Source organism: Taeniopygia guttata, chromosome 12, assembly GCF_048771995.1.
Source record: "Taeniopygia guttata chromosome 12, bTaeGut7.mat, whole genome shotgun sequence".
NCBI classification, from domain to species: Eukaryota; Metazoa; Chordata; class Aves; order Passeriformes; family Estrildidae; genus Taeniopygia; species Taeniopygia guttata.
The window spans coordinates 1809304-1821623 of record NC_133037.1 but is presented as its reverse complement, the minus strand read 5'-3'; the positions used below and the strand labels follow the sequence as shown (position 1 = coordinate 1821623).

Below are 12320 nucleotides of genomic sequence, written 5' to 3'. Positions count from 1 at the left end.
GTGGAAACCTTCCCATTGTTTCTTTTATCTCTCAGTGCTGGTTTTATCCACCAGCAGACCCACAGCTTGTTTGGAAAGACAAATCCACTCTTCCTCTCAGCTCTGAGTGTGCCAGGCTGATCATCACTTCCCCTTCCCAGCGAGCTCCGCAGGCCCTGGTAATTCCATCTGCTTATTCACAAATATTTGAGAGGGGAATCCATGGCCTAAACCACTCTGTAAATAGCTGGATAAAAAAAAAACGAAAAAAAAAACCCAAAAAAAAGCTGGCAGGGATCAGCTCTCCTTTGACAGTGGCTGATGTACTTAAAGCTGGGGAGAGAAAAGAGGCTTCACCTTGAAGCCAAGCAGCAGAGAGCTGCTTTCACCTTGAAGCTTCCTGCAGGGTTTGGCTCCTCAATCAGCTGAGAGCCCGACACACTGCCAGAGCTGTCTTTGGTTTTGCAGCAAGAGATGAGGCAGAGATTATAGATTATTGCCCCAGGGACTTGTCCTTTCTGAGCCTTTGGGATTTTGGAGGAAAGAGGATTTTTCACTGCATAACTCTGCCTGGCTGCTGCTGGGGTGGGAGGGTGGCATTTGTTAACCTGGCTTTTCCACACCTTCCTGATTGCATCAGAGATGCAGATCAATTGAAGGCCAGGGAGGTGTTGTGGGAAGGAAATATGTGGCTTTAAAATATGCACATGTAACCAACTACTTCTGCTTTTTTTAATATATCCACTTTACAGTCTCTGTCATACTCAAAAGAGCTGAAAGTTTTACAGTAATGATGTGTGTTCTTGGCAGACAGCAATTATATCAGCACCTTACATTTTACTAATAAATCAATAGATAATCAGCACAGGCCTTGGAAACATTTCTATTCCCAAATAGCTCTATGCAAGAACACCCAGCACTGGTGGTATAGCACCATTAGCACTGCATTATTCTGATTTTTACTGAAGTTTTACACTTACTCACAGCTCTGTCCTGGGCTGATATTGTTCCCAACAGGGCACTGTGAGCTCCTCTGTTTATTTTCCTGCTGCTGGCTGTGGTGATTCAGGGAAGAGGCGGCATGGTGAGGAAATTTGTGATTTCCTGCAGTACTGGAGCAATGTGCTTTTGTGGGACACTGAAGAGGACAAGTGTGCTGATGATCAGGTTGTTGCTAGGAGAACACAAATTGCATCCTGGTAAATGAGGGGTTTGTTGGAGGACAGGTCACCCTTGTGCTGTGGTGGGAACAGCCTCTCCCAGCAGTCTGGAGCCAGGAGAGGAGGCCCAGGGAAAATCCACATTTGTGTGTAGGATATCCACATACAAATATCCACATTTGTGTGTATGATATCCACATACAAATATCCACAATTGTGCCTATGATATCCCCACACAAATTTTCACATTTGTGTGTCTGATCAGAGCTCGGGGCACACTGCAGAGTTTAACCCTGCCTTTCATGCAGGCAGCTCCAGGGCCCCAGGCCACTCCTCAGTGGAGTTTTGAGAATCCATCTCCAATGCTGGAGCTCTTCCACCCCTGCCTTTACCAGAGGGGAGATTTTTTCCTTCCTTGGCTTCCTCCCAGGCTCCTGTGGTCTCTGGGGAATATCTGACCCTGCTTGGAGTGGCACCTGTCAGGCAGGGCTGTACCCTGGTCTTGGGACAGGAGGAGAAAATGGGACAACAGGAGGAGAGAGGGGACAGCAGAAGGCTCACAGCACCTGTTGAACACCTGTAGGTACCACAAAAAAAGCCCAGTCTTGTATTAAGGCGCTGTCCCCAAAGATGCAGAGCTACGAGGCCCTTCCCTGGAAAACACCACTTCAATCCCTTTTACAGTACCTGGGTTTTATCCTTTTATTTTTCATTTCCTTTTGGACAGTAAGCACCCTTAGTGGGTCTCGTTCATTGAGAAGTCTACAGAATTAGTCACAGTAGGATTGTATGGCGTAAAATAGTCTCTGTTTGGATTTCAAAGCCAAGTGCAGTTGATGTGAGCAGGAGTGATAGGCGAAAATGAAGGAGTGAGGCGTGCAGTGGAGCCCTTCCCTGCTCAGGAGGATGGAGTGCAGCTGCTGTGCAATCAGCCTGCCCTTGAGCTGTCCCATCCATTCCCCTTCCCCCTTTTCTGAAGAGCTGCTCTTCCCAAGGTGCAGTTTTGGAAGAAATACCAGCGTGTGGCAGTGTACGAAACCAGCCCAGCACTCCGAGCAGGGAGCAATTCCCTCAGCAGCAAACAAGGAAAGGATTTCTCTCATTTACCCTGGATATACTCCAAGAATTCTCTGTTCAGTTTAGTTATTATCTTTCCCTACGGTGTGGAATATTCAATTAAACTTTCTCTCAAATTGGCCATAACTTTCAATGGAAATTAAAGCAGTTCTATTTAGGTACCATATTTGTCACCAGGCTTAATGTTCAGAGAGAATAGGAATGGTTCCACCTGTTTGGTGTGAATTAACCTCAGCTGACATTCCTCATGTTTCAAGTCCTCAAAAGCAGGGGAAGATGACAGCATTTAACATCCAACTGCATGTGCTGGCTCTCAGCTTTGGGGTACTGGAGGGACACAGCAAATATACTCTTCATTTGGAATGTATTCCAATTAATCTGGCTTTTTTTTTTTTTTTTTTCTTTTAATAGGTTTTGTAATTCACTAGGGGGAAAAATATACATCGAGCAGAATGTTCCTTGAAATGATCTATCACTTTCCATCCAACACCATATGGACACACACCTCCTTCTGTGGTTAAAATGTTCTTTTATTGTCAGATCAACTGAAATTTCCTAGATCCTGCCTCTAACTGAAAGAAACACACTTCTGTCAGAGGAGGCAGACCCAGAGCAGGAGTACATTTGTTTTATCTGACAAGGAGGGGGAAAAATGTTTTTTGGAAGCCAATCTTGTTTGCAGGTTGTCTTCATCTGAGGGCGGCTCGTGTTCGTTCTGGGTTTACTCATTTTTGGGCTCTTCAAAAGAAATGTTACTCAGAAAAATAAAATCTGCCCCTGGGAGTGTCTCACCAGTGAGTTTGGCTGGGAAGGTTATTTATTTTATTGCCCTGGGGCAGTGGGAAATGTGTGAGGAGTGGCAGCAGCTGCTGAATGGTGTAAAAGGGAAGTGGGCTAAAATAACTGAGCACTTTCAGGTGTGTGCACACAGATATGCACTGCTTCTTGTTCTGTGTCTGATGAAATGACCAAAAAAGGGTCTATTAGACACAATCTGATGAGAAGGGTGAGGGAAAAAGCCTCTAAGCACAGCAAAGAGCTTCTTCCTGGCCTCAGTGGTTTCTGGGGATTGAGCTGCTCAAAGTGTTCACCAGTGATAAGCCAAAAATGTGTTATCACTGTTGGAGTGCACATCCCTGGACATTACTGCGACAGAAAGAAAGTTACCACTTCGAATGTGTTTTAAAAAGTGTACAATTTGCATTTCAGAGTTATCCAAACAGCAAAACTCTGCTCCCACAAAATCAGACACTTCAGTGGAGCAAACACCTTTGGCTGTGCTGACAATAAACATCTGAGTAACACATCTTAGTCAAAAATGAGCTTTTTTTTTTTTTTCTCTGGTGCAGGCACTTGTAGTTTCCTGTCTGCAAGAATCTAGATGGCAGCTTGTTTTATTTCCTAGTGACTCTTTAGTGCTCTGTGAAGCAAATCCTCCTCCTGTGTCAGGTTCTGTGGCTCAGCCCTTATCACCCAGGGCTGGGATCTGGGCTGCAGTGATTTCAATCACACATTAAGGCTGCAGCAAAGCAGCTCCACGGGATGAAGATTAAATAGTTTGGACTCGCTTATCTTGGTTATACACAGGCAGCAATAAGAGGAAGAAGAAAGGCACTCAAAATAATTTTATCTAGCCAGTGTTGTGAGGTTTTTTCCTGCTCCTCTGTTCCCCTGACAGGCTGCAGCTGCTTCAGAGCTTCTCCCTCTGCTTGAAAATCACTCCAGGATTTTTCCCCTTGCTGCCCAACAGGAAGGGCAGGGTTTTGGTTTTTTCTTTTTGCCATATAAAAGTTAAATTGAACGGTGTCAGCAGCAGGTGGAATATTTGGAAGTGTTTTCATTTGATCTTTCAGGAGTTTCTACTTGAGCTTGGGGAAATTGAGTATTCAGCAGAGAAATGCAGCGTTTTCATCTATTTGTCATTATTTCTACCTTTAGTTCTCTGTGCTTTTTAAGTAGTTAATTGCTCACTAATTAATTACACAGACAGGATGGGATGGTTCCTACACCTGTGACTGCCCCTGCTTGGTGCAGGCCAGTTTCATTAACCCTTGAAGACCAGGATGCTGCAGGTTCAGCCCTGCCCCTGCAGCCAGGTGATGTCCTGGACGTGTGGGGACACTTTTGGAGCCTCAGATTTGTTCCTGTTTCCCACCTCAAGCAGCTGAACTGTTCACTTTTAATGCAAGCTGCGTTTTGCTGGGATGGCAGGAGGACCAAAGTCAGACCTCTGGTGTGATGTGATATAAATTGACATTCTCTAATTGAAATAACAGCAGATGACAGCCCAGAGAGGGGTGGGAGGCAGGTGACAGAAGCAATCCAACACATCCCTGAGTCAGCAGGTCCTTAACTGGATTATCTGGGATGCTCTGGCTCGTGCCACCACCAGGCTCCGTGCTCCTGGGATTTGAAGCAACTTTTACACAGGACCTGAGAACTTGTGTATTTTCCAGTGAGAAAACTGGAAAAATTCAAATATATTTTAAATCTCTTGCTTTCACAGCCACTCATACACTTCTCAGAGCTATAATCCTTCTGGGCCAGGCTATAATATCCTTTCTTAGGGTGAATGAGGCTGCTCAGGGAGTGCAGGGTCTCAGGAACAAGTTTGGATGCCATAATCCAGTCCCTTATGCTTTATGGTTATGATTATCTTTTCCCACCAGCAACAAGAGTTGCTCACAGGTGTAATTTAAAGCTAGAGACGATGTGAAATGTGTTGTGAATAATAGATGAGTTTCAGTCAGGTATCATGAACGTATAATTAAAAATAAAATAAATACAAGGGCTGTGACTGCGCTTGTGGTGGGGCCTGAAGGAGGGAACATGGGGGAGAGGTGGTTCCTTTCTAATCTTCCTTGGAAAGTCTCTGTGAAATAATTCCATGGAGATGACAGAATTTGCTCTCCCTGAACTGTTGTTCTGTCCTTAGTAAATCCAGCTGATTTCCCAGTGTCAGGCAATATCAGGGTTATTCCCATTCATTCTCACCTTCCTTCCACCTGGAAGATCCATCATCTTCTGTTCATTCTTTTTTTTTTTTCCTATATTTTTGTACATCACATCATTGGGCGAGGTTTCATTCCCTGTTCTGTTCAGTGTAGGACATTTTCATGACTCCGTGTGAGGTTCAGTGGCTTTTGGGGGGGAAAAAAAAATCTGCTGTTATAAAGTAGATAAAGTGACATCAGATCTTTTCCAAGGTGAATGGCACACAGCCTCTTGCTGCTGGGACTCTGGTTTGTATTTTAAGGCTGGAAGATGGAGATTCCATGGGTGACCTGTCCCTTTTCCCTGTCCCTGCAGATGACAACACCCTGCACGGGCCGGTGTTCCTCCAGGAGCCCGACAGCCTCATCTTCCCCTTGGGCTCGGAGGAGAAGAAAGTGAAGCTGAGCTGTGAAGTGAAAGGAAATCCCAGACCAACCATTGGGTTTGTTCAGTGTTTGACTGTTCTTGGAGCCACCACGCATGAGCCTTTCTGCTGTGTGTATCAGTGATGTCCCTGGAGGCTTCCACAGCGCTGATCCCAAAAAAATCCCCAGGGGCAGCTCTGATCCCTGCTCTGTGACCAGGGACAGCATCCAGGGAGGGGCAGGAGCTGGCCAGGGAGGTTCAGGTTGGATTTTAGGGAAAGGTTCTTCCCCCAGAGGGTGCTGGCACTGCCCAGGCTCCCCAGGGAATGGGCACAGAGGCTGCCAGAGCTCCAGGAGGGTTTGGAAATCCCTGCCAGGGATGCCCAGGGTGGGATTTGGGGTGTCCCAGCCAGGAGCTGGACTTTGATGGTCCTTGTGGGTCCCTTCCAGCTCAGGATGTTCTGTGATCCTGGGGTGTTAGGAGCAGAGGGAATGACACCAGGAAATCTCCAGGTATTGCTACTCAATTCTAAAACTCGGACAGGAGCTCTGAAACGTTACAAAAGGATTATAAATAGTCCTGGCTCTCAGGTTATCCATCCTTTCCCATCAACGTGGACAAAACTCCTCATTCTCTTCAGCTTTAGTAGCTGCTGTGGGATCCCTGGAGGAAGGTGCTGTCCTCCTGCAGTGGTGCTGCTGCTGTAAATCATCGCTGCTGCTCTTCTCTTCCCTTTGGTGCCTCTCACTCTGCTCACCAGTAAATGCCACTCTGAAACCAGTTAGAGCCACCAGGCCTCTGCCTCTGTGCTGGCTCCTGGCACAGCCAGCTCTTTAGTGCCATGAAACCCATGGATTCACAGTGCCAGCACAGCCCCAGAGTGTGCAGAGAAACTGGGAGGAGCTGGAATTCCTCAGTGCCCCACCTTGTGACAACATCTGCTGGGAGGGAATTTTCTTAAATTTATAAACCAACAAGCAGCAAGACAGGAGAGGAGAAAAAAAAATATCCTCAGTGGATTTGAATGGGTTAGAGATCCTGTCTCAGGGACTTCCCCTTGCCAAGTGATTAATTCCAAAGAGCAGCAACACCAGCAACTACAGAAGCATAAATCATTTCAGAGACTGAAATATATGTCAAGGGTGTTGCTCTTTCAGTTAAATACTGGAAAACTTCAATACCACTCAGGAAATTTGCATTTTTGCACCATTTTTTAATTTATTTTATTTTATTTTTAATAAGTAGCCAGAGCTGTTCTAAACCTTTACTTACTTCACGCTGTGTTTTCAACCACGCAGGAGCATCAGCGGAGTTTAACTTTGGCATTCTGTGCTCCAGGTGGAAGTTAAATGGAAGCAGTATCGACGTGGGCATGGATTACCGCTACAGCCTGCTGGAAGGAGACCTGCTGATCAATAATCCAAATAAAAGCCAGGATGCTGGGATGTACCAGTGTGTAGCAACAAACCCCTTCGGAACCATTGTCAGCAGAGAAGCACAGCTGCAGTTTGCCTGTGAGTAAAAAAGCAGCCTCTGTTCCTGTGCTGGAAAAATTGGGAGCTGGGTGTGTTCTCCCAACTTTTCCTGGTGGGTTATGGGGTGTTATCTGTGGGAAATGGATCTGTAAAGAGTTCTCAGGTTTGGAGACAAGAAATTCTGAATTAGAAATGCCATGGAATAGGAGAGACATTGCTGAGAGAGAAATGGAGCTAGAAAAAAGTTTCAAAGGATGGCCTTGCAAATAAGAGTAGATACTTTGGAGAAATAGAACTAGGAAAGATGCATGGTAGTGGGAGTCACAAGGGGTAATTTTGTATTATTGGCTTTAAGGCATCTACAGCATGGTGTGGCTAAAGCTGATAGGCCAAGAAACACTTACAGTGTTTTGTAATTAGGAAATAATTGGCTTCTGATTGTGATGGCGTGAATTATAAGACCTGTATTGTCTCACCCTTCTCATGAGACTGAAAATGGAATAAAAGTTTTTAAAACACCTTCAATTGCCCCAGCTCTGGGTCAGAAAAGGGCATTGTCCAACAAATTGGTGCCCTGTGCTGATCAACAATCCCAGTAAAAGCCAGGATGCTGGGATGTGTAGCAGTGGAAGGTGTCCCCACACAGGATGTGGAAATGAAATGAGTTTTAGGGTCCCTCCCAACCCAAACCATTGTGGGGATTCTCTGATCCTGCCCTGTGCAGTAGGCAGGGACCACTTGAGTGGAACCTCACCCTCTTCTCACACATCTGCTCATGTCAGAATCTGAGGTATTGATGATTCTGAGACTGTAGAAAGTCTCTGTCTGTCACCCCCACTGCCAAAGCAGAAGCCATAATTGGTCTGTGCTGGTTTCAAGGTTGTTTATTCTGTTTATCTCTAACATGTTCTGCTGCCCTGCCGCAGCTCTGTCCTGCAGGGCAGCGTGTGGGGCTCTGCCCTCAGTGGGATGGTACAAACATTAAATACCACAAACTACCTGTGCTGGATTTACAATAACGTGCCAATATCTGTCACCTACGTTGGACAGTGTGTCCCCAGCCTGAACCAACAGAAAAATGCCAACACCACAGTGAAACATGGAGGGCATGAAGAAGGAGAAAAAGGACAAGGCACACCCAATTTCCTCCATCTTGTCCCCTTTGAACCCCTTATCTAGAATCCTAAAATTTTACTTTTGCACCCATGCCACAATTAATTATTACTCATATCAAACACTCAGAGCTGGTAATTCATCCTGTAAGATTGAAAACTCTTTTCCATGGACAGAGATCACAGCCAGTGTCTCTGGGGGCTCTGTCCAGGGGGGTTCCTGACCCCTGCCAGGGTCCCAGACCTGCCAGGGCAGCCAGAGGGAAGCTCTGGATTCCCACATGCTCTGACTGGTTCCTGCCTGGGAAGACTGGATTTAAGAACAAAGCTTGCTCCTTTCCAGTAATGGTGGGGAACTCGGATAAATTGATACATTTTTGACTCCTGGATTACATTTATTTTACTAAAACAGCATGATCAGCCTAGAAACATTTGGAGTAAAGAAAAAAAAATTAGGGTTTCTCAAGTTGGGCTTTGACAAAACAATTTTTTTGTCTTCTCTAATGAAAGGGATTGCAACCAGAATTAGCTGAACTAGGAAATATAGAGTGATTTAACTTTACTACAAAGGCTCTGCCTCTAAGAAACTAAAAAAGGGCATGTGAAGCTTCACCCTTCATCTGAGCAATCCCTTGTTTTCCATTCTCACCTTGTGTTGTGTGATTTTTGTTTTACCTCATTTTAATTTCTGAGGAAATGACTGCTGGGGTTTTTTGAGTCTGATGGGTGAGATTTGAGGGTTTTTTCTCCCTCCTTTCAAGAGTTAAATTGTGAGTCTTGGGACATCAGTAATGTGTGTTGTTCTTCAAGGGCTGTGATATTCTTCTGTAGCCTTTTCAGGGAAGATTAAGCTGTGATTGAGCCATTCAGCCTCCTGTGGAGGGCAGACAGGGTCAGCAATTTCTTCCTTGAAATATGTATTTAGGTTACAAACTCATTATGATAAAAGTGCTAATATTTCCTCTGAATACTTGCTTTTTGATATGGCATTTTCATTTCAGGTTTGTCCTTTTTTATTTTTTCTTCCTCCCTCTTTTTTCCTTTCTCTTCCCCCCCTTTTTATCTTTTATTTTCCACGCTAGTTGTCTCTAAAATTGAACATATTTTCACCGAGTGAGGAATCTGCTGTGCCACAGTAACAGAATATGGATTAATGATACCCCAAGCCCTGTGCTTATAGCAACACAGGCTTTCAGGAAATAAAAAAGCTTTAAACTCTCGAGTATGGATCTAATAATGGCTTTTCCACAAAGATCTGCAGAAACACAGCTGAACTAGATTAAATGATGGGCTTTTTATTTTATAGGCTGGGGCTTAGCTTGATGATTTTATTCACTGTGCTGTGGTTTCTGCTGTGGAATAACCCTGGAATCGAGCAGGAGTGGCTGGGAGGCGACACTTTGGGGCTGAGCCCACCCCTTCCGACACGTGATCCAAGTTGGTTTTTGTGGCCCGGATCCTGAGGATGGAGATAAAGCTCCCATTGATTTCTAGTGGCACCAGAGTTGGCCCACAGCCCTCCCAAAGCGATGAATTTGCAGCTTGTTCTGCCTGCTCAGCTCCCGTCCCCTTGGCAGGACAGGGAGGATGAGTTCCCAGCGTGTCCTTGCCAAAGGATTAAATCACAGAATCCCAGAGCCACACAATCCCAGGATCACTGGGTTGGAAAAGACCTTCAGGATCATCGAGTCCAACCCATCCCCAACACCTCAACTCAACCCTGGCAGCCAGTGCCACATCCAGGCTTTGTTAAACACACCCAGGCAGAACATTCCAGAACTTTATCACCTTTCTGTGAAAAACTTTTCTCTAATATCCAACCTAAATTTCCCTTGGTGCAGCTGAGACTGTGTCCTCTGGTTCTGTCAGTTCTGGAGAAAGAGCCCAACCCCACCTGCCTACAACAACCCTTCAGGAGCTGTGGAGAGTGATAAGGTCACCCCTGAGTCTCCTTTTCTCCAGGCTGAGCACCCCCAGCTCCCTCAGTGGTTCCTCACAGGGTTTGTGTTCCCAGCCCCTCTCCAGCCTCGCTGCCTCCTCTGGACACACTCAAGCTGACCATGGGATATTTACAGAATGGAACATCTCACAGGTGCTGGCAGTTGTTCTGTCACTCTCCAAAATTCCCTGGAAGGAGGTGGTGGCAAGGTGAGGCTTGGTCACTTCTCTGAGGGAACAAGTGGTAGGACAAGAGGAAATGGCCCCAAGCTGTGGCAGGGGAGGATATCAGGAAAGGTTTCCTTGCTGAAGTGTGGCTGAGCATTGGAAAAGGCTGCCCAGGGCAGTGGTGGAGTCCTCATCCCTGGAATTGCTCAGGCTGTGAGCAGATGTGGCACTTTGTGACGTGGTTTGTGGCCCTGGTGTCTGCCCAAAGGTTGGGCTTGATCTTGGGGGTTGTTTCCAACCTTAATGTCTGATTTATATTTATACTCACACCTCCATAGTCACCAGATCACCATGGAAAGTTCTCAAAATCACCCCTGTTGTGCCCAGCCCTTGCAGACCCTTCTTGGGGCTGTGCATTTGGAGATCTGTGTATTCAGATTTATTTTCATTTGGTGGTGCTGATCTTCCAGCCCGTCCCAGCTGGGCAGCACTGCTGGAAGGGGCTCCAGAGGAAATGGGACAGTGCAGCGTTTCCCTCTGGTTTAATTCTTGGATGTCCACGTTGTTTATGATCACAGTGGGGTGATCAGAGTGAGGCAGGACAATTCCTGCTGATTTGAGCTCCTATAGGGCAGCATCTCTAATTAGAGAGAACTCTGAATTTATTTTACCTTGCTGAAGCTGAAATTTGTGTTTTACTGCCAAAGCTTTGGAACCAAATCTCCAGTACCCCCCACCCCAGGGGTCTCCAAGCTGTGTTTGCTCCACCTCCACCAGCAGCAGCTGAATCACCCCAAGCACAGGACCAAGCCTCTCCCAAGAGATGACCCCTCTCTCCTCCCATGGAGCCATCCCCAATGCTCCCAGATGAAATATTCTCTCCCTGCTGTGATAACTTGACTCAATTTGGCCCTAAACTCCTCAGCAGGATTTAGTTTAACCTGAAAATTCACAAAGCTGCTGCCAGCTGCAGGATGCTGCTTTGGAAATGAACCCTCTGGGAGCTGCAGGAGCTGCTGCCTTTCTCCTCAGCACTGCTGTTTGTCACATGCTGTTGATTTGGAAATGAGTATCCAAAGAGGAAAATCAAGTTTGAATCAGAGCTGGTTTTCAGTCATATCATTGTTTTGCCCCCTGTTGTTACAAAACTGCCTGAAAATGATGTCTGTGAAACAGGAGTTGTTAGAGAAATGGGATCTATTTTCAGGGGGGTTTTATTTATGGGACCCCGTGAGGGGAGGATGGCTGATGTCCTTCCCTCTACTCTGTCCTCAGAGGCCTCTCTGAAATCCCCTTTCCAACCCATGGCCATTTCCCAGGAAGGAGTTTCCCTCAAATCTCTAATTTAGCAGATCTATGCTGATGCTGTGGATGTTTTCTGCAGTTGGCCAAAACAATATTGAGATGTCCAGGGGGCTGAGGGCCCAACTTCAGACCAGAAATGAGGCCCCAGGGGCAGAGGATAACAAGTCTGAAGGGAGATATCTTCTGAGGATGCTGGAGTAGGGGTGGAGCATCACTGTGCTGCCCCAAGAGGTTAAAAAGAAGGGGAAAGATCTCCTTGTTCTCTTCCTCCTCCTCCTCATCCTGCAGATGTCCCCAGACAGGTGAAATGTCTGATTTTCTGGGTGGAATTGAGCCTGAACTGTTTCACTGTGTCCTCAGTGTCCAAAGAATGGGTTGGAGGTTGGCTGTTTCCACCTCTGAGCAGGGGAGCAGCCCCACCTTGCCTTTGGTACCTCTTCCATTGGATTACTTGTCGCTGTCGAGGCAGGACGGGAATGAGAAGACTGAGCAGAAGGCTGCTGAGAGTAAAATTACGGTTTAATCAAAGTACACTGCTCTTTTATACAGAGCTTTGTGAGGACCAACTTCATTGGTCCTGACGTGAAAACAACCCACACTGTTGGTGTACAGTGCTTGATGCACAGTGATAGAACTTAACTATAAACAATGTGAACAGCAAGAGAGATAAAGAATTATTTACATTCTTCTCCAGCTCTTTCCCAGGCTTCTGCCTAGCTAGAAACTCTTGTTTCTCTCTTTGACTG

The 12320-nt window shown here is 46.1% G+C and overlaps 1 protein-coding gene across 4 annotated transcripts in view; it reads left to right on the top strand.

Moving 5' to 3' along the window:
- The window catches only part of LOC100224263 (contactin-4), a 264263-nt gene that overhangs the window by 156734 nt on the left and 95209 nt on the right, over nucleotides 1–12320 (top strand). For all 4 annotated transcript variants that reach the window (XM_030283447.4, XM_030283445.4, XM_030283446.4 and 1 more), the window contains 2 exons: nucleotides 5526–5652; nucleotides 6915–7090. In XM_030283447.4, the coding sequence (XP_030139307.4) occupies nucleotides 5526–5652; nucleotides 6915–7090 (303 nt within the window). The remainder of the gene's footprint in view (nucleotides 1–5525; nucleotides 5653–6914; nucleotides 7091–12320) is intronic.